Source organism: Heterodontus francisci, chromosome 29 (genome assembly GCF_036365525.1).
Source record: "Heterodontus francisci isolate sHetFra1 chromosome 29, sHetFra1.hap1, whole genome shotgun sequence".
NCBI classification, from domain to species: domain Eukaryota; kingdom Metazoa; phylum Chordata; class Chondrichthyes; order Heterodontiformes; family Heterodontidae; genus Heterodontus; species Heterodontus francisci.
This window is the reverse complement of record NC_090399.1, coordinates 10,502,953-10,527,803: the sequence shown is the minus strand read 5'-3', so window position 1 is coordinate 10,527,803 and position 24,851 is coordinate 10,502,953. Positions and strand designations below refer to the sequence as shown.

General features: G+C 46.0%; 1 protein-coding gene across 2 annotated transcripts; it reads right to left on the bottom strand.

Annotated features, from left to right (window-relative positions):
* Positions 1–5,470: 5,470 nt before the first annotated feature.
* Positions 5,471–24,492, bottom strand: LOC137346112 (zinc-binding protein A33-like). Of its 2 annotated transcripts, XM_068009421.1 has the most exons (6): positions 23,943–24,492; positions 23,552–23,641; positions 23,208–23,441; positions 20,343–20,365; positions 20,141–20,250; positions 5,471–7,524 (listed from the first exon to the last, which is right to left on the bottom strand). In XM_068009421.1, exons 1-6 carry the CDS (start codon positions 24,426–24,428, stop codon positions 6,977–6,979), a joined length of 1,491 nt encoding a protein of 496 aa, XP_067865522.1. In that variant the 5' UTR covers positions 24,429–24,492; the 3' UTR covers positions 5,471–6,976. The 2 variants fall into 2 exon arrangements, with proteins under 2 accessions (XP_067865522.1, XP_067865523.1); XM_068009422.1 differs by lacking the exon at positions 23,552–23,641.
* Positions 24,493–24,851: the final 359 nt, after the last annotated feature.

Sequence of the window (24,851 nt, the reverse complement as noted above, 5' to 3'; positions counted from 1 at the left end):
AACCACCTTGACTATTCAGTTCCCAGTCTTGGTCACCCTGTAGCCATGTTTCCGTCATGGCAATTAGATCACACCCATTTACCTCTATTTGTGCCTTTAAATCATCTACCATGTTGCGAATGCTGTGTGCATTCAGTAGAGTGCCCTTACCCTTGTTGTCTTGATATTATTTTGCAGTCTAAGCCTAGTTGATGCTCGCCTTTGTTTCGCCTGCCTTCTAATGTCACTTGCTACTTTTCTACTTCCTGTTTCCAGCTTTACTTCCTTCCAATTTGAGCTACCCCTCAGGTTCCTACCCCCCGACAAGCTAGTTTAAACCTTAGTTCCAGTCCTGTTAAGGTATAGCCCATCCATATTGTACAGGCCCCACCTTCCCAGAACCGGTCCCAATGTCTCAGAAATCTGATGCCCTCCTTTCTACATCAATTCTCCAGCTAAGTGTTCCCACGATCAATCCTCCTATTCCTATGCTTACTAGTATGTGGCACTGGGAGTAATCCTGAGATTACTGCTCTTGAGGTCCTGCTTTTTAATTTCCTTCCTAACTCCCTAAAATCTGCTTTCAGGACCTCTTCCCTCTTCCTACCTATGTCACTGGTACCAATGTGGACCACGACCTCTGGCTGTTCACCTTCCCCCAGAAGGATGTCCTGCAGCCGCTCCGTGACATCCTTGACCCTGGCACCAGGGAGGCAACAAACCTTCCTGCAGTCATGTTTACTTCTGCAGAAACATTTTTCTGATCCCCTATCAAATCTCTATCACTATTGCTCTTCCGCTCTTCTTCCTCACCTCCTGTGCAGTTGACCCAACTGTGGTGTCACGGACTTCGCTCTGGCTGCACTCCCCTGAGGAACCATCACCCTCATCAGTATCCAAAATGGAAAACCGATTAGCCAGCAAGATAGACTCAGGGGGCTCTCGTACTACCTGCCTGGTTCTCTTAGACTGCCTAGCGGTCTCCCATTCCCTCTCTGCCTGCATGCTCCGATCCTGCGGTGTGAACACCCCCCTAAACGTGTTATCCATATAGTCCTCCATAGAGGCCTGCTACCCGACCCGAACCCGACGGGACCCGACGACATGTATCGGGTTCGGGCCGGGTCGGGCCCATCTTCCGGAGCCGGCTTTCAGGCTCGGGTTGAGTCGGGCCGAGTCCAGATCGAGTCGGGTCGGGCCGGACACACACGGTAAGTACTCTGCTGGTAGGTATTAAAAATAAAAAAACTTACCTGAGCTGGCAGTCCGGGATGAAACTGAGTCTGCGCAGTGAGCGAGTGACGTCACTATGACGTAATCGCGCATGCGCTGCAGCTTCTTACAGGTTCGATGTCAGGAACATAAGTAAAGTGATGGTCGTGTCGGGCCGACTAATAGCGGGTTCAGGTCGGGTCGGGCACGGGGCAAAATCAGAGGGACTCGGGCCGGGTTGGGCCGGGCTCAGGCCCTCAGTGGTTCGGTCGGGTTCTTTTTCCTGACCTAGTCCTCCACCTCACGGATGCACAACAGTGACTCCAATCACCACTCGGGTTCTGAAACACAGAGCACAAGCTTCTGCAGCTGGTACTCATTAAATACTCTAGCCTTGTCTTGCACTCCCATGGTGCGTGTTGTCTTTATCCCTCATGGGCCCCACTCTGCCTCTCACTACCTGTTTACTATTTACATGCCAGTAGAAGATTTTTGAGTTCCCTTTTATGTTGCTGCCATTCTATTTTCATATTCTTTCTTTTCCAGTCCTATTTTCCTCTTCACTTCCCTCTCAACTTATAGTATTTGACCTGTTTCTCGTTTGAAGAATTCACCTGACTTGCATCATACACCAAATTTTTTTTTTGTTTCATCATATTCTCTATCTCCCTTGTCATCCAATGAGCCCGGCTTTGATTCCGCTACATTTCGCCTGTTGAAGTATACCTAGCCTGTACCTGAAGCATCTCCTCCTTAAAAATCACCCATTGTTCCATTACAATTTGTCCTGTCAATCTTTGGTTCCATTTTACACTGGCTATTTCCCTCTCATCCCATTGAAGTTAGCCCCCTTTTAATTTAGATGTTCTACTTTAAATTGTCGCTTGCTCTTCTCCATTACTAGTCCAAACCTTATGACACAATGATCATTCTTGCCCAAGGGTTCCCCCATAGCACTTGGTCCTCTTGGTCCACCTCATTTCCCAGCACTAGATCCAGCAATGCCTCTTTCCGAGTTGGACCAAGGACATACTAATCAAGGAAGTTCACCTGAACATTTTTCAGGAATTCATCCCCCTCCTTACCTTTTACTTTAATACTATCCCAATCAATATTTGGATAATGAAAGTCCACCAGTATCACCACTCTATAGTTCTTGCAGATCTCTGCGATTTCCCTGCAGATTTGCTCCTCCAGCTCGCTCGCATTTTGGAGGCCTATAGAATACCCCAGTAGTGTGATCATCCGCTTTTTTGCTTCTGAACGCTAAGCAAATGGATTCTTGCCCCCTCAAGAACATCTGCTCTTTCCAACACCACAACCCTGATCAGCACTGCCACCCTACCTCCCTTTTTTCCTTCCCTATCTTTTCTGAAAACTCTGTATCCTTGAATATCAAGTGCCGAGTCCTCATCAGCTTTAAGCCACATTTCCATTATTGCCACTACATCATATTCCAACATGGCTATTTGTGCTTGCAGCTCACCAACTTCATTCACTACACTTTGTGCATTTACATGCATTGTAAACCTGTCTTTGTGTTCTTCGAAGTCCTTCTTAGTCTGCTCCTGTCTAATATGGTACAACTCACTTCTCTAATGCTATTCAACACACTCACTTTGTTATTCACTTATTCCTCTTTTCTACTGTATTCTGGTGCCCATCCCCCCTGCCAATCTAGTTTTAGTTGAGTATTTTTGAAAAATCACGTTTACATTTTTAAAAATTCTTTCATGGGATGTCATTGTTGCTGGCTCGGTCAGCATTTGCTGCCTATCACTAACTGCGCTTGGCAACTGAATGGCTTGCTCGGCCATTTCAGAGGGCAGTTAAGAGTCAACCACATTGCAGCAGGTCTGGCGTCATATGTAGGCCAGACCAGGTAAGGACGGCAGATTTCCTTTATTAAAAGACATCAGTGAATCAGATGTTTTTTTTAATGACAATTGATGATAGTTTCTTGGCACCATTACTGAGACTAGCTTTCAATTCCAAGTTTTTTTTTAATTTAAATCTGTCATGGTGGGATTTGCACCCATATCCCCAGGGAATTAGCACAAGCCTCGGGTTAGTTGTCCAGTGACATTACCATGACGCCACCACCTCCCCAAATGAAAAATATCTGGAAAGGATCCAGTCAAGCTGATTAGAGTTGGACTTTCAGAGCTTGTTTTGTGCTGATGGTGTACTTCATGCAGCACTGAAAGTGGTTCAGGCAACCACAACCAAGATTTGCTGTGATAATGTTACAGATTTAATTGCAATAGGCATTGCATCAGCCCTTAAGTTGTCTTCTTGATCACGGAGTATAATGCATTCACAGTAACTGAATTTAAACTACCCTAGCATCATTAAAAAGCTCCATTTATACAGGTATAATAGCACAGCACTAGCTGCAATGAACTTTGTTACGGCATTATAAGGTTAACGTCTGCATGCGTCTCAAGATGACAACCACAACCATCAACATTAATTCCACAATTAAGATGGCCTTGCGATACATATTTAGACTTCAACTGCTACAGCAATTCAATTCAGATATAGTTCAGGGTTTTGCATGCACTGATTGACCCACTGGTGACGTGTAGCTTGGACTGAGGTCCCAGTTATTACATTAATGCCTCAATGGTAGCAGCCTCTCTTTCAGCTGTCTCCATCAATAGGTGCACCTCTCCATCCAGTGTGCTCGCTTCGTTCTTGTGTTGATCTTCAGCCGTAAGTTGCTGACTTCCTCAGCATCTCGTGGTTTCATGCAGCTTTCGCCAGATGTTATCCCTCCACTTCTCACTGCAATATCACCTTTCCTCACTCTAATTTCTTCCCTATCCCATTCATTCTTCTAATTCGATCACCTCACTCTGATTTCCACAAATGCTACTTCAAGCCTGCTGTATCTGCCCAATGATATGCAAAAATCCATCTTTTTAAGTTGATCAGATCCAATTAATTTGGGAATGCTGCTGACCGCCACTCGGCTGATGTTATCTCTGCTAGGAGATACCTGATTGTTGGTGAATGGGGAGTATTGGGAGGCGGGCATACTGAGTTGCAACATGATTGAATGAACAGACTGAATGAGCAGCCGTTCCTTTTCTCTATGTCCTTTTTATGTGCGTGTGAATAGAAACTGGGTTTCCTGTTGTTGCCCATCAACCTATAACATGATTTAACAAAAGATCGAGGGTTTTCCCTTAGCCACCCATACCCCTTCCTTCCTTATATCCATTATTTATTATACTGGGTGATCCAATGAGTGGAGGAGTCCAGTTCCTCAATAATTACAATTTTCAGCAATCATGTAAATCAGGCAATATGGGATCACCTGTTATATACACCTCGCCTCGCCTGATATTTCTCCCACTGATGGCCGATCCGATATTGTCTGTCTTACTCCATCGCCGTAAGTTGACATTGTGCCCAGCCTGGTGTAATAGTGTCATGAACAAATGCAGAAGGTCCCTCCTCCATTCACTGCTGAGGTCAGGGCCCATGGGTTGCTGTGGGTCAGTGCACACACGAGAAGCGGAAGTGATAAGCAAGGCAATATGAATATGAACGACCACTTACGCAGAAGCACAACTTGGGCCACCTACTATAGGCCCCAGCTGGTATTCAATTCTGTTAAAGTGAACGTACTGAAATGAAGCGGGACATACAATAAGCTGCCATTTGAATGCTGCCTGTTTTGCACTGCAGCCGAAGCTGCATTCCTGTCCCATTAATACTTCCCCCCCACATCGCTGCCATGGCCAGCATTTGTTGTCCATCCCTAATTGCACTTGATAACTGAGTGGCTTGCTAGGCCATTTCAGAGGGCAGTTAAGAATCAATCACATTGCTGTGGGTCTGGAGTCATATGTAGGCCAGACCAGGTAAGGACAGCAGATTTCCTTCCCTAAAGGACATTAGTGAACCAAAAGGGTTTTTACCACAATCGATGATAGTTTCATGGCACTGTTACTGAGACAAGCTTTCAATTCCAGATTTTTATTAATTAATTTAAATTCCACCAGCTGCTATGGTGGGATTTGAACCCATATCCCCAGGGCATTAGCCGATGCCTTTGGATTACTAGTTCAGTGACATTACCACTATGCCACCATCGCTGAGAGACAGGAGGTTGTGCGTGCAGTATTACTGGAACTACTGGACTTAACAAGCAAAATCCATAATTAAGCTGAATATTAGTTGATTAAACAGGTCCGACCTGTGATGAATGTTTTTTTTATTATCTTTAAAAGATATACAAGACCAGAACCTGTAACTGGTCTGTGGTGAGACTGTGATGGTGTTATTTGATGTAAAGGCATTCCTCTCAGATATCATTATGGGTTATCGATTCCTCTAATCTCCCAGGTCGAATGCTTTCTCACTCCTGCAACCAATGCCCAAGAAAGCCTCACAGCTCCAGCGACCCGGGTTTGGTTCCGGGTACTGCCTGTGCGGAGTTTGCAAGTTCTCCCTGTGACCGCGTGGGTTTCTGCCGGGTGCTCTGGTTTCCTCCCACCTCCAAAAGACTTGCAGGTTGATAGGTAAATTGGCCATTGTAAATTACCCCTAGTGTAGGTAGGTGGTAGGAGAATGGTGGGATGTGGTAGGGAATATGGGATTAATGTAGGATTAGTATAAATGGGTGGTTGATGGTCGACACAGACTCGGTGGGCCAAAGGGCCTGTTTCAATGCTGTATCTCTCTATGACTCTAAACTGCCTGCGCCTTTCATGAAGATTCTGTCCTTGCCCAAGCGTTAAATGGAGAGCAAAGCATCACTGATCGCAGCAGATCGTGGCTGCACTTGGCAGCTTGCACCTTGAACAAATTAAAGGGAGTCACCTATAACCAACTGTGTGGAAATCCCATGGGATCGAGTGGAATGCCAGTCTTAATCCTCACCCAATACTGATCTCCGTTAACTTCAACGGAGAATAAAAATCAGGCGTATTTATTAGACAGTAGAGTTGTGCAATTAGATTACAATCCGAGCACCGTGTGCAATCCTGGGAAGATACAAGAACAGAGCAAAGGGCGGCTTCAGAAGTTACCTGGGCTTCCATTTAACTTGAAAAATTGAGACAATATTTTTAAATACAACTGGGAAGCTTAAAATAGAACTGAAAGATATCTTGCACACTATAAGGCGCTACGAAAGTGGGAGGAGTTACTTTCAACGGGCAGCATAACGCAAGCCAAAAGAGCATAAACTTAACACATCGGTGCGTAAAGCAGAGTCAGATTGGGCATTGTCTGTCACAACCCTCAAGAAGACAAGAAATAGGAGCAGGAGTAAACCATGTGGTATATCGAGTAAGCTCCGTCATTCAATACGATCATAGCTGATTTTAGGCAACGTTAAGCCAAATGTTCTTTTAAAAGGGAATTAGGATAGCTGCTTCAAAAAGATGGATATTATAGTATGTGAAAGGAGAGGGTATGAGATGAAGATTAGTCTAGGGTATCACGAAGAAAGACACCAGCACAGACACGGAGGGTGAAATCGGACAAGGGTGGTAATGCAGAACAATTTCGCATTCATTGCCTGTTACACATCCTGCCCAATATTCAGCCTCACGATTTCAGTAGGGCAGAATATTGGGCATGTAGTACAACTGGCAGCAAAAGCCCTTCCGCCTGCTTTGCCTTCTCCCTCCTGTATCCAATTTCAACACCCGATGAGCCAAATGGTCCATTTCCGGGCTGTACAATTCCTTGACTTAATGAAAGGATGAGAGGGTAAAGAAAACCTGAAGGGGAGCCTTAAAGATCATTGGGATTGAGCTTCTCGGCATTAGTGAAATTTGGATTGGCAGATTTTCAGTGGTTCTGAGTTTTCCCCGTGCCCACTCAAACACGGACTGAAGAAAGGGTAAAGTTTTTCAGTGAAAAGGTCGGTGAAAGTGTGAAGATGGGTCATGTTGTCCGCATTGTAAAAGGACACCTGCCCTCCTTCGTAGTCCAGGTACACCCCGATCTTCCGAGGCCTCACACTCGGCCTGAGGCGGGTGCGAGGCAGAGAACCAGCCTTGTAATCATTGCCGTTTCTCAGCCACACTATCCAATATCCAGCCTGCGGAATGGCCGTGATATCCCCTTTCCTGTTAATGGACTCTTTCACCACTCCCACGTCCCACTCGGCGCTCTCTCCCACCGCCACCTCCCAATAATGCCTCCCCGAAGCGAATCCTTGAGACCCCAGTACACAGAGGGAGGGATTGAACCTCTCCGGGGTGTCGGGGAGCTGTTGCTGCTTGTTTGCATATCTGACACTGGTCAGGTCTTCTGATATGATGAGCCAGGAGTGGGCTGTCTTAGGGTTCAGGGTCACCGAAGCTGGAACTGGCAGAGAGAGAAAAACAAAAGAAACAAGAGAAAGTAAGAGGTTCGTACAGTTACACCTCAATTTATCCAAACTCTAAATGGTTTTACTTGTTAAAAGATTACATTTCACTTTATAACAAAAGCAAAATATTGCAGATGCTGGAAATCTGAAATAGAACAAAAGAAACAAATTGTCAGAAATGTTCAGCAGGTCAGGCAACATCTGTGGGCAGAGAAAGAGTTAACATTTCAGGTCAATAACCTTTCATCAGAACTGGGAAATAGTTGAAGATGTAACAGGTTTTATGCAAGTACAGAGGCATTGAAAAGGGAGGGAGCAGGAGAAGAACAAAAGGGAAGGCAGGAGAGACTAAATGACAAAAGGGATGATGGTGTAAGGCAAAAGGAGATGGTGAGAAAAGAAGGAACAGATGGATCTAGAGGAGGTGTAAATGGCAATAGCAAAACCATTCACATCATCAGTACATTCTGTTCTATAACTAGCTGGCCAGTCCTGGAGGCACCACTTTCATGGAACTCTCTCCAAATTTATGAACTACAAGACCCGAGTGTAAAAATTGTCATGACTGGGAAAAGATCAGCCATGACCTTATTGAATGGCAGAGCAGGCTCGAGGGGCCGGACGGCCTACTCCTGCTCCTAGTTCTTATGATCTTTATGACCTGAGTGTAAAAATTGTCACGACTGGGACTTTTTCATTTCTAGAAAAAATTTTCAACAATGACATATATAAATTTTTCAAATTTTGCATCACATATTCACCCACACGCCAAAAATGTTTTAGTACCGCATGGTTACTACACTGGGACACTCCTACAACACGGTCCATTGGGTACCTATCTCAACAGTATGTTATAGGCGAGACTGCATTCTAATGAGGTTCATTCAAAAGTGCCAAACCAGTAGCCAGAATAATGCACAACTACTGATAAACAGCTTCATAAACTGATAAACCATCTGATCTGATGTAAACAAATAAAATTAAGACAATTCAAATAAATAACATTTTATGAAATGTAAATATACATGTACAATTGAACACCAGGCAGCCATTCAAGGAATGGATTGACGTGATGAAGAAATCAGAAATTTTTAACTGCTCACATTTATTCCTGGCTTCTGCCTTTGCAAGATGTAGGATCACAGAATAATACAGCGCAGTAGAGGCCCTTCGGCCCATCGAGTCTGCACCGATGCATTAAAACACCTGACCTGTCTACCTAATCCCATTTGCCAGCACTTGGCCCATAGCCTTGAATGTTAGGATGTTCTGAAGTTATGTCACACTTGGAGCAGTTGATTTTTTTTTGTTGGCTTCTAACCTTTTTTTAAATTCTTTCAAGGAATGTGGGTGTCGCTGGCCAGGCCAGCATTTGTTGCTCATCCCTAATTGCCTTTGAGAAGGTGGTGGTGAGCTTTCTTCCTGAACCGCTGCAGTCCATGTAGGGTAGGTACACCCACAGTGCTGTTAGGAAGGGAGTTCCTGGATTTTGACCCAGCAACAGTGAAGGAACGGCGATATAGTTCCATGTCAGGATGGTGTGTGGCTTGGAGGGTTACTTGCAGGTGGTGGTGTTCCCATGCGTCTGCTGCCCTTGTCCTTCGAGGTGATAGAGGTCATAGGTTTGGAAGGTGCTGTCGAAGGAGCCTTGATGAGTTGCTGCAGTGCATCTTCTAGATGGTACACACTAAAGGCTGGCTCGCATCTGCAAATGAAACCCGACCCGAGCCCGACAGAACCACATCCGACCCCGAGCCCAACCCGGCCCAAGTCCTTTCATTTTATCCCGCACCCGACCCGACCATCAGTTAACCTACCTTCCATTTTTCACTTTGTTGCTTATCTGCACAAGCTTAAAAAAACTGTAACAAAACCACCTTTCAAGTCCAAAAAGTACATTAACATTGGAGCCACTTACCGGAGATGGTGATAGAGCATGTCCGACCCGGCTAGACCCAACACCAGCCCAAATGCCGGACCAGGAAATGCTACCCGACCCAAACCTGACACATGTCATCGGGTCCCATTGGGTTCAGGTCAGGTAGACATGCTCTAGAATACACTGCTGCCACTGTGCGTTGGTGGTGGAGGGGCAAAGGTTTGAAGTTGGTGGGGGTGCCAATCGAGTGAAGTGCTTTTACCTGGATGGTGTCGAGCTTGTTGTTGGAGCTGCACTCATCCAGGCAAGTGGAGAGCATTCCGTCCTACTCCTGACTTGTGCCTTGTAGATGGTGGACAGTCTTTGGGGAGTCAGGAGGTGAGTTACTCATCGCAGAATTTCCAGCCTCTGACCTGCTGTTGTAGCCACAGTATTTATGTGGCTGGTCCAGTTCAGTTTCTGTCAACGGTAACCTCCAGGATGTTGGTGGTGGGGGATTCAGCGATGGTAATGCCACTGAATGTCAAGGGGAAATGCTTGGATTCTCTCTTGTTTGAGATGGTATTACAATCACCTGGTTCATGCTTTGTATTAATTTTCAAGAGGTAACTTTTAATTTGGGAACTGATATTTTATTTTTAAATGCAAGACAAAGATTTGGAGTTGGAAATAATTAGTTTAAATTGCTATCTGGGACATCCCACATCTATCACTGCTTTGGGGACAGATATTGCTGGGGAAATGCCTTTTGGGTCAGGTTTTGTTTGGGTGCTTGCTGATTCAGGCAGTCAGTTGGCTTTTGGAAAGCTGTTGGCTTTGAAAGCAACTGGACCTAGGAGCAAAGAGGTCATCAGGAAGCAGCGGTGTTTTTGTATAGAGGCAGGTCCGTGCTCAAGCTGGGAAGTCCAGTTTTGGGAGGTGATCTCATACCTCGGAAGATAGCTGAGAAACTAAGCAATCGAAGTGAAATCCTTGGAGTTGTGGTACACTTTTGATTGGCCCCAGGAGAAGTGAACAAACCGTCAAAATCCTGCAACGTCCAGGGGACTCAGAGCCAAAGTAAAGTATTTGTCTTCATGTTCTGTTAAGATTTTAAGTTTAGTCTTTTGCTTTGTTTAAATCTTGTACAGTAAATGTTTTTGTTTCAAACGTAAAATCTTGTGGTGTAATTCTTTCAGTAATAACGGGAATTTAACTTTCTCTTTTTAGAATTTAACGGTCCCTAACAGGATCGTAACAACGGTCATTGCCTGGCACTTCTATGGCGCAAATGTTACTTGTCACTTATCAGCCTAAGCCTGAATGTTGTCCAGGTCTCGCTGTATATGGACACACTGCTTCAGTATCTGAGGAGCCGCGAATGGTGCAGAACATTCTGCAATCATCAAACAATCCCACTTCTGACCTTATGATGGAGCGAAGGTCATTGATGAAGCAGCTGAAGATGGTTGGGCCTAGGACACTACCCTGAGCAACTCCTGCAGTGATGTCCTGGAGCGGAGATGATTGTTCTCCAATAACGACAACCATCTCCCTTTGTGCTAGGTATGACTCCAACCAATGGAGAGTTTCCCCCCAATTCCCATTGACTTCAGTTTTGCTAGGGCTACTCGATGTCACATTCTGTCAAATGCTGCCTTGATGTCAACGGCAATCACTCACATCTCTCATCTTGAGTTTTGCTCTTTTGTCTATGTTTGGACCAAGGCTCTTGTGAGGTCAGGAGCCAAGTGGCCCTGGCAGTAGGAAGGTTATTGCTGTGTCAGTACCACTTGATAGCACTGTCGATGATCAAAAGTAGACTGGTGGGGTGGTAACTGGCTGGGTTAGATTTGTCCTGTGTTTTGTGGATAGGACTTACCTGGGCAATTTTCCACATTGCCGCGTAGATGCCAGTGTTGTAGCTGTACTGGAACAGCTTGGCTAGGGACGCTGCTAGTTCTGGAGCAGAGGTCTTCAGTACTATCGATGGGATGTTGTCAGGGCCACCTACAAGTTCCCCTCCAAGCCACACAACATCCTGACTTGGAACTAAATCGCCCTTCCTTCACTGTCGCTGAGTCAAAATCCTGGAACTCCCTTCCTAGCAGCACTGTGGGTGTACCTACCACACATGGACTGCAGCAGTTTAGGAAGGCAGCTCACCACCACCTTCTCAAGGGCAATTAGGGATGGGCAATAAATGCTGGCCTGGCCAGTGACGCCTACATCCATGAAAGAATTTTTAAAAATGGCCTTTGCAGTATGCAGTGCCTTCGGCCATTTCTTGACAACACATGGAGTGAACTGATTTGGCTGAAGACTGGAAAGTGTGATACTGGGGACTTCAGGAGGAGGCAGAGATGGATCAACACTCGGGACTTCTGGCTGAAGATTGTTGCAAATGCTTCAGCCTTATCTTTTGCACTGATGTGCTGGGCTCCCCCCATCATTGAGGATGGGGATATTTGTTGAGCCTCCACTTCCAGTTAGTTGTTTAATTGTCCACCACCATTCACGACTGGATGTGACAGGACTGCAGAATTTAGATCTGATCCATTGGCTGTGGGACTACTTAGCTCTGTCTATTGCATGCTGCTGACGCATACATGTAGTCCAGTGTTTTATCTATACCAGGCTGACACCTCATTTTTAGATAAGCCTGATTCTGCTCCTGGCATGCCCTCCTGCACACTTCTTTGAACCATGGTTGGTCTCCCGGCTTGATGGTAATGGTAGAGTGGGAGATATGCCGGGCCATGAGGTTACAAATTGTGTTTGAATACAATTCTGCTGCTGCTAATGGCCCACAGTGCCTCATGGATGCCCAGTTTTGCGTTGCTAGATCTGTTTTGAATTTATTCCATTTAGCACAATGGTAGTGCCACACAACACGATGGAGGGTATCTGCAGTATGAGGACACTACTTTGTTTTCACAAGGATTGTGCAGTGGTCACTCCTACTAATACTGTCATGGACAAATGCATCTGCAATTGTAGACTGGTGAGGACACGGTTTAATATGTTTTCCTCTCTTGTTGGTTCCCTCACCACCTGTCGCAGGCCCAGTCTAGCAGCTATGTCCTTCGGGACTCAACCAGCTCGGTTAGTAGTGGTGCTACCAAGTCACACTTGATGATGGACACTGAAGTCCCCCACCCAGAGTACATTCTGTGCCCTTGCCACCCTTAGTGTTTCTTCCAAGTGATGTTCAACATGGAAGAGATCTGATTCATCAGCTGAGGGGAGGGTGGTAGGTGGTAATCAGCAGGAGGTTTCCTTGCCCTGATGCCCTGAGACTTCATGGGGTCTGGAGTCAATGTTGAGAACTCCCAGGGACAACTCCCTCCCAACTGTATACCACTGTGCTGCCACCTCTGGTGGGTCTGTCCTGCCGGTGGGACCGGACATAACCCGGGATGGTGATGGAGGAGTCTGGGTGGCTCTAAGGTATAATTTGGTGAGTATGACTATGTTAGGCTATAGCTTGACTAATCTGTGGGACAGCTCTCCCAATTTTTGGACAAGCCCCCAGATGTTGATAAAGAAGTTACAGGGTTGGGTGTTCTGTTGTTGTTTTCAGTGCCTAAGTCGATACCAGTAGTCTGTCCGGTTTTGTTCCTTTTTGAACTTTTCTGTAGCAGTTTGGTACAACTGAGGGCAGTTAAAAGTCAACCACATTGCTGTGGGTCTGGAGTCACATGAAGGCCAGACCAGGTAAGGACAGCAGATTTCCTTCCCTAAAGGACATTAGTGAACCAGATGGGTTTTTACTACAATCAACGATAGTTTCATTCTCACCATAAGACTAGCTTTATAATTCCAGATTTATTAATTAATTGAATTTAAATTCCACCATGGTGGGATGGTGAGATTTGAACCTGTGTCCCCAGGGCATTGGTCTGGGCCTCTGGATTACTGGTCCAGCGACATTACCACAACTCCACTGTCTCCCCTTTCAGCAATTCTTCCAGGTCATGGATAACTGTCATAACTGGATAAGGGCAGTGGCTTGATCTCAGAATTATCATCATCATCATCTTTTCTACTTGTTGAACGTCTCGAGGGTTTAGATCTGTTACACTGGTCTATATTTGATCATCTGTCATTGTCTCCTTGTTACCTTCTTAGGTGTCGATATTCAGCCATGTGTTGATGTTACTAGTATCTAATTCCGCTCCAAGTATGCAACTGGCATTGAATCCATCAAAGCCGACATCTTGCTTCTTCCTATCATATATTTAGTTTTCAGTGAAGCCTTAAGAGATCCTCCTCGTCATTGCTGCTGGTTTCCGTCTCGAATACAGCACCCAGGTCCCGTTAGCAGGAGTTTTTGATAGTTGATTATCATTTCTCACCAGGCATGGCCGTTGTGTTTCTTCAGGCAACTGGTCACATCGTCCTTACTGTCCACCATTCTGTTGATCAGTTCTCTTCCGTAGATACGTTTGAAGGTCGATATAATGTCTTGGTCAAGGGGTTAAATTTTTGATGTCATGTTTTCGGTTGACACATTTAATTTTCCCATCTCATGTCTTTTTCTGTTAAATCTGGACATTTTGTTGGTGTTGTTTCTTGCAGCTTGTGTCTTCTCCGGTAGTATTTTGTCGTTCAGGGCAGTTTTTACACAGTTGTAGATTTGCTCTTCGGTATATCCTCCTTTGTGTAAAATCATCTTTAATTCAGCAGGAAATGATAGCTGGCTCGCCTGTGCATCGTTATCCTCCTCTTAACGTTACCTGGGAAATTCCATGCCAGTTCGTGAATCTTGCTAACCACCCTTTGCTGGCTCCAAACTCTACTGGGACGTTGGTATTTTCATTTATTTAGTAGCAAAACTTCTTAGCCTGAGCTTTAACACTAGGACTGGATGTGACGACGCCTTCAACTCTCTGCTGGGTGAGCCACGCGTATACGGCCATATCGAGAGGTGTGTTGTCGGCATTTCGGACTTTTCCTTCTTGCTTAGCCACCTTCATGCATCTCCATCGACACCATTCTCAACTTCTCTTCCTCTTTAAGCCACCCACAAAGCGTTGATTCAGCGATCTCCATTCTTTACAAAGCAGATGTGTGATCCAGATGATGATTTCAGCTTCTTGGTGATGGTGTAACATTTTCCCTTTCATGATTTAGGACACAAGATTTCCCGTTGATCGTTATTTGGGCATCAGAGCAAGTTTGACCGGTATTTATACAGGGGAAAATGGCACATTAATTAGTCAGGCAGCTGCCATCTCATTGGCTGGTTCTAAATCATTTGTGGAGCATTTATATCTCAATGTTCTGAAAGGATAAATTTAAATGAAAATGTTGGGGTCCAGGATGGACCCGCATTATAACACGTTCCGTGCTATAGCAGGATCCCAGTGTATTTAGTCCCTCAAAAATATTACGACACTGTTCAAACCTCTACATTTTGGAGAAAAGGTAAGTTATAAAATGAGCACAGAACTAGTAACTGGAGATATATGAAATGAAATGTGCGGGCAACATAGTAATCTAACTCACCAGGTGGGAAACTCACTATAACAGGTGGAACACCTGACTTCAATACGGAGTAAAGTTCCGCGTGGCATAGAACTCGCGTTGCTCCCGATCTCGTCAGTTTCCTGACAGACAGGCTAAAATTGCCCAAAATTTAATCGCTAACTCACACACGAGGATTGTTCACTGGTTTAAAAGGAAAAGTGATAACCTACATGATGTCAAATTAGATGTTCTTTTTTTATTCGGTCCCCATGAGATGTGGGCGTCACTGGCCAGGCCAGCAATTATTGCCCATCCCTAATTACCCTTGAGAAGGTGGTGGTGAGCCGCCTTCTTGAACCGCTGCGGTCCTTGGACTGTGCGTACACCCACTGTGCTGTAAGGGAATGAGGTCCAGGATTTTAACCCAGTGACAGTGAAGGAACGGTGATATAGTTCCAAGTCAGGATGGTGTGTGGCTTGGAGGGGAACTTGCAGGTGGTGATGTTCCCATGCATCTGCTGCCCTTGTCCTTCTAGGTGGGAGAGGCCGCGGGTTTGGAAGGTGCTGTCTAAGGAGGCTTGGTGAGTTTGCTGCAGTGCATCTTGTAGATGGTGCACACTGCTGCCACTGTGCATCGGTGGTGGAGTGAGTGAATGTTTGTGGATGGTGTGCCAATCAAGTGGGCTGCTTTGGCCTGGATGGTGTCGAGCTTCTTGAGAGTTGTTGGAGCTGCACCCATCCAGGCAAGTGGAGAGTATTCCATCACACCCCTGACTTGTGCTTTGTAGATGGCAGCTGCAGCTTATGAAAAGCTGAAAGCACAGTGCAAATAAAAGTACCCAGAGACAGGTCGAAACCAAGTGTGAGAGGTCTATAAAAAGCAATGAAGCGATTGTTCTAATTATGTATAGCTATGAACAAAATATTTTGGTTTGGTGCACTAAGGACTAATACAATGGCAAAAGAAAAAGTAGCTGAAACCTTCCACTTAGTCCTGTTACATTCATTGTTAGGAAGCCTGAAAATGATGCCCCTGTTCAGAGTTTCCATCATGCAGTCTCACACTGCCCTCTGATGGTAATATAGATCTACTACAAGATTACTATTATACTCCAATAATAAACATAGAATCATAGAATGGTTACAACACAGAAGGAGGCCATTCGGCCCATCATTTCCATGCTGGCTCTCTGCAAGAACAACTCACCTAGTACCATTCCCTTGCCTTTTTCCCATAGCCCTGCAATTTTTTCTCTTCAGATAATTATCCAATTCCTTTTTGAAAGCCACGATTGAATCTACCTCCACCACACTCTCTGGCAGTGCATTCCAGGTCCTAACCACTCGCTGTGTACAAATGTTTTTCCCCATGACGCCTTTGCTTCTTTTGCCAATCAATGTTTCTTCAGCCTTCCGCCAATGGAACGGTTTCTCTCTATCTACTCTATCCTGACCCCTCATGATTTTGAACACCTCTATCAAATCTCCTCTCAACTTTCTTTTCTCCAAGGAACAGGCCCAGCTTCTCCATTCTATCCAAGTATATGAAGTTCCTCATCCCTGAAACTATTAGCCTAAATCTTTTCTGCACCCTCTCTAATGCCTTCACATCCTTCCTGAAGTGTGGTGCCCAGAATAATCCAGTTGAAGTCACACTAGTGTTTTATAAAGGTTCGTCATAACTTCCTTGCTTTTGTACTCTATGCCTCTATTCATAAAGCCCAGGATCCTTTAACCTCTTTCTCAACCTACCCCACCACCATCAATGATTTGCACACTTATACCCCCCAGGTTAGGTTGGATGTGTTATATTGACTTAGATTGAGATTTTTTTGCCATTTTGGTCAAGGAGGTGTCTGACAGGAGCTGTAACCAATGCTACAAACTATAAACAAATTCACAAGCGGCACAGCTTCCATTTGCACATCACGGATTCCGCACACTCTCCCTGTGGAGAGGTACCCGAATAGCCCTGATGAATGAAGAACATTTTCAGCACAGGCTGGCAAGAGTTAAGAGGAACTTAACTCGCACTTGTAAGCTTTCTGTTGTATATCCCGCACCAGTTAGCAGGTTAGTGTGCAGGGTTTATCTGAAGCCAAATGAAAGGAATCTCAGTTCTCCACATCAGTCCCATCCTTCCAGATCCCATTAAAGATCCCATTACACACATTGAGGGGGTGGAAGGTTATCGGGGCTAGGTGGAAATGTGGAGTAACCAGTTCAGCCATGAACTTATTGAATGGCGGAGCAGGCGCGTGAGCTCGAGTGGCCTAATCCTGCTCCTAATTCATATATTCCTATGTTCGTATGTACACATCGACTAAACCAAATTTCATATGATGTACCAAAGTATGCCACAGCAGACAAGGCTACAGGCCAAGTGCTGGAAAATGGGATTAGAATAAAAACATAGAAAAACATAAACATAGAAAATAGGAACAGGAGTAGGCCATTCGGCCTTCGGGCCTGCTCCACCATTCAAAAAAGATCATGGCTGATTGTCTAATTCAGTACCCTGTTCCCGCTTTTTCCCCATATCCCTTGATCCCTTTCGCATTAAGAAATATATCTATCTCCTTCTTGAATATATTCTGCGGTAGAGAATTCGCAGGTTCACCACCCTCTGAGTGAAGAAATTTCTCCTCATCTCGGTTCTAAATGACATACCACAAACAAATAAATAAATAGTTAGGTGCTTGATGGCTGGCACGGACATGATGGGCCGAAGGACCTGTTTCTGTGCTGTATAACTCTATGATGCGAGTGGTCTTGAAGCAAGTTCTGTTGGCATGTCAATTATTGTCAATGTTTTCATTTTCAAGTTAGATGAGGAGAGTGTACTGCACACTTGGGCAGGAATTTTACTTTTGTCGGACCGGAGCCGTCCACCGACCGAAATGTTTGTGGCGATCCCACCTCCATCTGGTCTGGGGATCCGTGCCACATTTTACGGTCCCCAGGCCCTTAATTGGTCTGAGGCAGGAATGCCACCTCATTGAGGCAGGAAGCTCTTAGTCCCACAGCGCCACCGGTAGCTGTGACCACTGCTGGGACTGCGACCCAGCTTCAAGAAGATGAGGAAGGATAGCCCTGGGGAAAGGAAAGGAAAGACCCTTGGGGCCTCGCCAGGGTGCTTGGTCGGACCCCGGCAAGGCTAGGGTGGTCAATGGGGGGTGGGGGTGGGGGAGGTGTGTTGGGCATTCGGGGTGGTTGGGGCATTGGGGGCAGCCCTCCATTGGGCACAGGGTGCCGGATCAGGAGGGCCACCCAGGCCATCGGAAAGCCACCTGCTTTTAGTGTAATCCCCGTGGCAGTGGGCAGAAGCTTTTAAGTGGCTGTTAACTGGCTTCTTAAGGGCCTTGATTAGCCTGGGGTGGGCGGGCCATTTTTCGCCGTCGCCGCCTCGCGTAAAATAGCGGTGAAGGTGGAAATAGGTCAGGAAGTGCCCCCCACACCCCCGAGCCTCCCACTCCATTTTACACCCCCTCCCCACCCCTACCACCATCCTGCTCTTTGGGGTGGGGGGGGGGGCATAAAATTCAGCCTTGTTGCCTGATCCTGTGTAGGATTGCCCAGTATACTGGGGAAGGATGACTGCTTTCTGTGAACTGGAGAATTCTCCCCCGGACTAGATTTCCCCCCCCCCCTCCCATCGCCATCACTAAAACAGATCATCTGGTAGTTCATCTGATGTTTCTGGGATCTTACTGTGCACAAATTGGCTCCTGCGTTTCCAACACTACAAAAGGACTTTTTTTTTAAATTCATGGAATGTGGGCGTCGCTGGCTAGACCAGCATTTATTGGCCATCCCTAATTGCCCTTGAGAAAGTGGTGGTGAGCTGCCTTCTTGAACCACCATAGTCCATCTGGGGTAGGTACACCCACAGTGCTATTGACTTCGTAGCGGTTAGATACAACTGAGTGGCTTGCTCGGCCATTTCAGAGGGCATGCAAGAGTCAACCACATTGCTGTGGGTCTGGAGTCACGTGTAGGCCAGACCAGGTAAGGACAGCAGATTTCCTTCCCTAAAGCACATTAGTGAACCAGATGGGTTTTTACAACAATCGACAATGGTTTCATGGCCATCATTAGACTAGCTTTTTAATTCCAGATTTATTAATTGAATTCAAATTCCACCTTCTGCTATGGTGGGATTTGAACCCATGTCCCCACACTAATACCCTGGGTCTCTGGGTTAATAGTCCAGCGACCATACCACTATGCCACCGCCTCCCCTTACTTAATTGGCTGCAAAGTCCTTTGGGATGTCGTGAGGTTGTGAAAGTTTCTATATAAATGCAAGTCTTTCTCTCCAATCTTCCTGTCAGATATGCCATTTTAGAAAGAATCCCAGTTTACTTATCTGCCCCTCCCAAAGGGCGGTCGGTTAAGAATTTATGCTCCTGTTACTGTATGAAGTATTTAAATCTATGATATCAATGACCAGCAAAAGAGGTTTGTGGTCAATGGTCAGCCCCTGAATTCCTTCCACCAGCCTGCCTCACAACTCGGGAGAAAGTGTGTCAAGTGGGATGAATCCTCAGGTCCCAAGGGGAGGTGGCGAATTTTCACTGTTGGCGGGCGGATCGTCCATTTTACACCAGAATCCAATTTTCGTTTCTGTAAAAGAACAGTGGAAACTTCCACCCTAGGCAGAGAGCAGTGGTAGCCGTGCTGCCACTGCCTGTGATTCAAATTCACCCTTTTATGTGACAAAGTCAATTTGATGAGACGGCAACAGCCAAAATGCTGACAATCCACCTCCAGAGCAAATGGACATGGATACCCTCTCTCTTTATTCTGTCATCCAACTTTAAAGAGGAAACACTGAAGCTTGTTGACATCTCAACCCCAACTTGCTTCATCTGTACTCGCATTGTAATTGTGCTTAGTAACACCGTAAGTACAAGTGGTTTAGTCAGCACGTAACAATGTATTAGAAAGATCAGATTGCTCACTGTGCATAATTTGAAAGGACAATTTGTTCTTGAATGGATATTTGTAGAATGCCTTCAATCGCTGCAAATCCATACAGTTTATTCTCAGGGAGTAGGATTATCTTTTAGCCTTGAGTGTGAGTGTGCTGCTTTAAATGGTCACATTGTTCGGACATTGTGGACAATTCTTAGTAGGACAGCTTATTAGATACATTCAACAGGACACATTGTCAACAGGTCATGAACACATGATTGAACGTTCTCCTGTTTTTGTCCATTCACTAAAATGCATGAGAATTAGGGTGGTTAAAGAGGGAGAATGGAGAAAACTTCTCTCACCAGGGCTGATGTTATCGGCCATTTCCTTCCAGGCTGCGTACTGCAAAGGTCCTCGGAATATTCCCAGAGGCAAGCGATCAGCGGCTAACAAAAGCTGCCCAGTGTCCTCACTGGTAAAAGAGAACATTATCATTACACAGTGGAAATGAGCATAATTGAACGTGCCAGGCTGTGCAGAATCTCTATAAATAACACCACATACCTCATCTGTTGATCAGCTTGATCCTAAAAAAAAAAATCAACAAGAGGGGGAGTTGAGTTCCGGATCGAAGTATGATAGGATATAAGACGAGGCAGAGAGGCGCAGAAGTGTACAGCCAAGCTGTGCTACATATTATGGGAACAGAGAAATAAAAGAGGCCATTCAGCCCCTCGAGTCTGTTCTACCTTCAATTAGATCATGGTTGATCTGCATCGTCACTCCATCTACCCATCTTGGTTCTGTAATCCTTAATACGCTTTGTCAAATAAAAATCTATCAATCTCAGATTTAAAATTTTCAAATGACCCCTCAATCTCAACAACTTTTTTGGGGGGAGGGAATTAGAATTAGAATTAGAACATTACAGCGCAGTACAGGCCCTTCGGCCCTCGATGTTGCGCTGACCTGTGAAACCATCTGACCTACACTATTCCATTTTCATCCATATGTCTATCCAATGACCACTTAAATGCCCTTAAAGTTGGCGAGTCTACTACTGCTGCAGGCAGGGCGTTCCACGCCCCTACTACTCTCTGAGTAAAGAAACTACCTCTGACATCTGTCCTATATCTATCACCCCTCAACTTAAAGCTATGTCCCCTCGTGTTTGCCATCACCATCCGAGGAAAAAGACGCTCACTATCCACCCTATCTAACCCTCTGATTATCTTATATGTCTCTATTAAGTCACCTCTCCTCCTCCTTCTCTCCAACGAAAACAACCTCAAGTCCCTCAGCCTTTCCTCGTAAGACCTTTCCCTCCATACCAGGCAACATGCTAGTAAATCTCCTCTGCACCTTTTCCATAGCTTCCACATCCTTCCTATAATGCGGTGACCAGAACTGCACGCAATACGCCAGGTGCGGTCTCACCAGAGTTTTGTACAGCTGCAGCATGACCTCGTGGCTCCGAAACTCGATCCCCCTACTAATAAAAGCTAACACACCATATGCCTTCTTAACAGCCCTATTAACCTGGGCAGCAACCTTCAGGGATTTATGCACCTGGACACCAAGATCTCTCTGTTCATCTACAGTACCAAGAATCTTCCCATTAGCCCAGTACTCTGCATTCCTGTTACTCCTTCCAAAGTGAATCACCTCGCACTTTTCCGCATTAAACTCCATTTGCCATCTCTCAGCCCAGCTCTGCAGCCTATCTATGTCCCTCTGTACCCTACAACATCCTTTGGCACTATCCACAACTCCACCGACCTTAGTGTCATCCACAAATTTACTAACCCACCCTTCAACACCCTCTTCCAGGTCATTTATAAAAATGACAAACAGCAGTGGCCCCAAAACAGATCCTTGCGGTACACCACTAGTAACTAAACTCCAGGATGAACATTTGCCATCAACCACCACCCTCTGTCTTCTTTCAGCTATCCAATTTCTGATCCAAAGCTCTAAATCACCTTCAACCCCATACTTCCGTATTTTCTGCAATAGCCTACCGTGGGGAAAGAGAGTTCCAGATTTCCACTGCCCTATATATGAAGAAGTGCTTCCTGACATCATCCCTGAATGGCCTACCTCTAATTTTAAGGTTAACAATACAGTTTTCCTCGAAACATGTGCACAGCACTCCCGACGACTGCTTACTTGTCACTGCACGTGGTATCTTGTCATTTCAATATTACCATGCCTTGGTCCACACAGAGATTGTGTTAAAGCTAAATACTTGGCTAAGACCTCTGGGATGTAGTGATATCTCCAGCTGTATAACGCACACTGCAATCCTCCAACACTTGGCCTATCACACATTTCCCTCTACCGTCTCCCTATCAGTGACAGTCGTGCCTTCAGCTGTCTAGGCCCCAGCTCTAAAATTCCCTCCTATAAGATGCTGCTTATAACCTACTTCTTTGAACACGATTTTGGCACAGTACTAAGGAAGTTCTGCACTGTCTGCCATACCATCGATTGGATGAGAGGTTAAACCGAGGCCTCGTCTGATCTTTTCACAAGGACATATAAGATCTCACTACATTATCAATGAACGGTTACAGCACAGGAGCAGGCCATTTGGCCCGTCATGTCTGCGTCTGCTAGTCCCACACCCCTGCCTTTTCCACATAGCCCTGCAAATTTTTCTCTGCAGATCATTATTCAGTTCTCTTTTGAAGGCCTCGATTGCATCTGCCTTATTTTGAAGAGGAGGATTTATCCCCTCGTGTCCTGTTCAATATTTATCCATCAGTCGACATCACTATAAAGCTTATCTGGTTGATTTCACATTGCTGTTTGTGGGAGCTTGCTGTGCACAAACTGTCAGCCGCATTTCCCACATTACAACAGCAACTGCACTTTCAAAGAGTGCTTCGTTGTCTGTAGAGGCTTTTGGGCTCCTGAGCTCATGAGAGGTGTTGTGTTTTCAAACCAACTCCATCCAAATCAAGCTTTTCGTCACCTGTCTTAATGTTTTCTTCAAAATTAAATAACGACAAGAAACACTGGAAATACTCAGCAGGTCTGACAGCACCTGTGGAGAGAGAAGCAGAACTAACGTTTCAGGTCAGTGACCCTTCTTCGGAACTAGCCAATGTTTTATTCATTGGCTGGGAGTTAATTGCTTGGTAAAGCTCTTGTTGGGCGCGATATAAATGCAAGTTGTTGTTGACTTGTGCAATTTATGTGAGGAACTGGTCCACACAGAGGCTACCTTACAACTAAATCCCTGGATAGGCACAGCTAGGATATGTCCAGTGGGCAGTCGCTCTTATCAGTTCAGTTGGTCTCTGCATGTGCGTGAAGCAAACGGTCAATGGAATAAAGGAACCGTTAACATGTCGAAACAGTATGAGCTGCGCTTGATGCTTTACTGCCGAGGTGGATTTTCTGATCCGGATTGAAAGCACTTACTTTTAAGAAGGCGACGGTGTCTTCCTGGTCCAGCTGTGTCTGCGACCTGGACAGCTTTTCCTGGATGGTGTTTAAATTTTGCTGAATGTCCAGCAGGTTTTTCTCCAGTCTTTCCGAGATCCTCTCCACATTCTCCTTCAGCTCCGAGATCAGCCGCTTCTCCATCCTAATGAGGATCTGGTGCATTTTCGCAAATTCCGATGTAACGAAGATCTGCAATTGACTTGTCTGATCCTATGAATGAAAACGTTATCAGACCAACATAGAGGAGAGGAGTGGAAGGGGGAGGCGGGGGGAGTATAATCCGCAAGAAGTCACTAAAACAAAGGTCAGACAAAACCTACCCCGACTTCTAACACCTGCTTCTGCGTTAGTTTAGCCTCCAGAAGTGCAGACTTGGCCCTGAGGATGTCAGACAAGGCTTTCAATTTATCCTGAAATTCAAAACAGTTGCACAGGGTGAATTGAACGCGCTTGTTCGCCAGAAGCGAATTGAAAAGGGGTGAAGTTTGGGACGTGAATTTCCAGCGGGGAGGCGGAAAACTTCCACCCACTCGGCGAGATCCGCCGTGACATTGGCGGAAAGCCCCAATACTAGCCCCCCCAGGGGAAGGGTCATTTTTAACCTAATAGAGTTTCCAGACGGGCGCAGTGCCTCCGCCAGTGTGTGCCCACAGCGGCTTTACGCCGAAGTTAGTGCGGTGGAGGAGCCGGGAGGGAGATTTCCCCTCTTACCTTGTACATCTCCACGGCTTCACTGATGAGCATGAAGTTGTGGGAGCGGTGGCTCTGGCCGTCTCTGCCGTTCAGACACATCACACAGATGAGCTCCTTGTCGGTCTCACAGAAGAGTTTCAGCTCCTCCCGGTGTTCGGCGCAGTAAAAGCGCAGCCGGTTGTCCCCGGGGCTGTCTGGCTGAGTCCGGGGCTCCGCCTGTATGGGCTGCTCGGGGCCGCCCTCCTCGGCGCCGGGACCCTGGATCAGGTTGCGAGCCTTTTCGGCCAGGTTGCCCAGCGCCCGGTTGCCTCGCAGGCTCCTCTCCCGGAAAACCTTGCGGCACTCGGGGCAGGAGACGGCCTCGCTGTCCTGCCAGTAGCGCTGGATGCAGGCCTGGCAGAAATTGTGGCCGCAGTCCAGGATCACCGGCTCGCAGAAGAGGTCCAGGCAGATGGGGCAGTTCAAAAACTCGGCCAACCCTTCAGCCTGCTGCTTGCAAGCCATGTCCAGGTCCGGCGCAAAGTGCAGGGTCGGGGGGGCAGCAGCTGCTCGATTCCAGCGCTTCAGTATCCTGCTGCGCCAGAAATCCGTCCAGAGGCAAGAGGTTGTGTCCACTGTGTGGACCCTGTAATAACCCCAGAACAGCAACAAAGTACTTCCAGAATATAGTCAGCAATTCTATTGGCCCTTGTTATGCTGACTTTTTGCAAAAAAGAGTCAGATCATTACTATTGGTTACAACTGCTCTTAACTGTACAGTGAGATCACAAGTACTATGTATCATTTTGGTCTCCTTATTTAAGGAGGATATACTTGAATTGGAAGCAGTTCAGAGAAGGTTCATTCGGCTGATCGCTGGGATGAAGAGTTTGTCTTATGAGGAAAGGTTGGGCCCAAACTCATTGGAGTTTAGAAGGAGAGGTGATC

Bases quoted from the DNA above. Each gene is read 5' to 3' on its own strand.
- LOC137346112 (XM_068009421.1), bottom strand. From the start codon at position 24,428: ATGGCTTGCAAGCAGCAGGCTGAAGGGTTGGCCGAGTTTTTGAACTGC. The intron at 20,366-23,207 runs GTAAGTGCTTTC...TTTTTTTTTTAG, and splicing joins ACACCGTCGCCTTCTTAAAA to GATCAAGCTGATCAACAGAT. The intron at 7,525-20,140 runs GTGAGAGAAGTT...TCTCTCTGCCAG, and splicing joins GGCCGATAACATCAGCCCTG to TTCCAGCTTCGGTGACCCTG.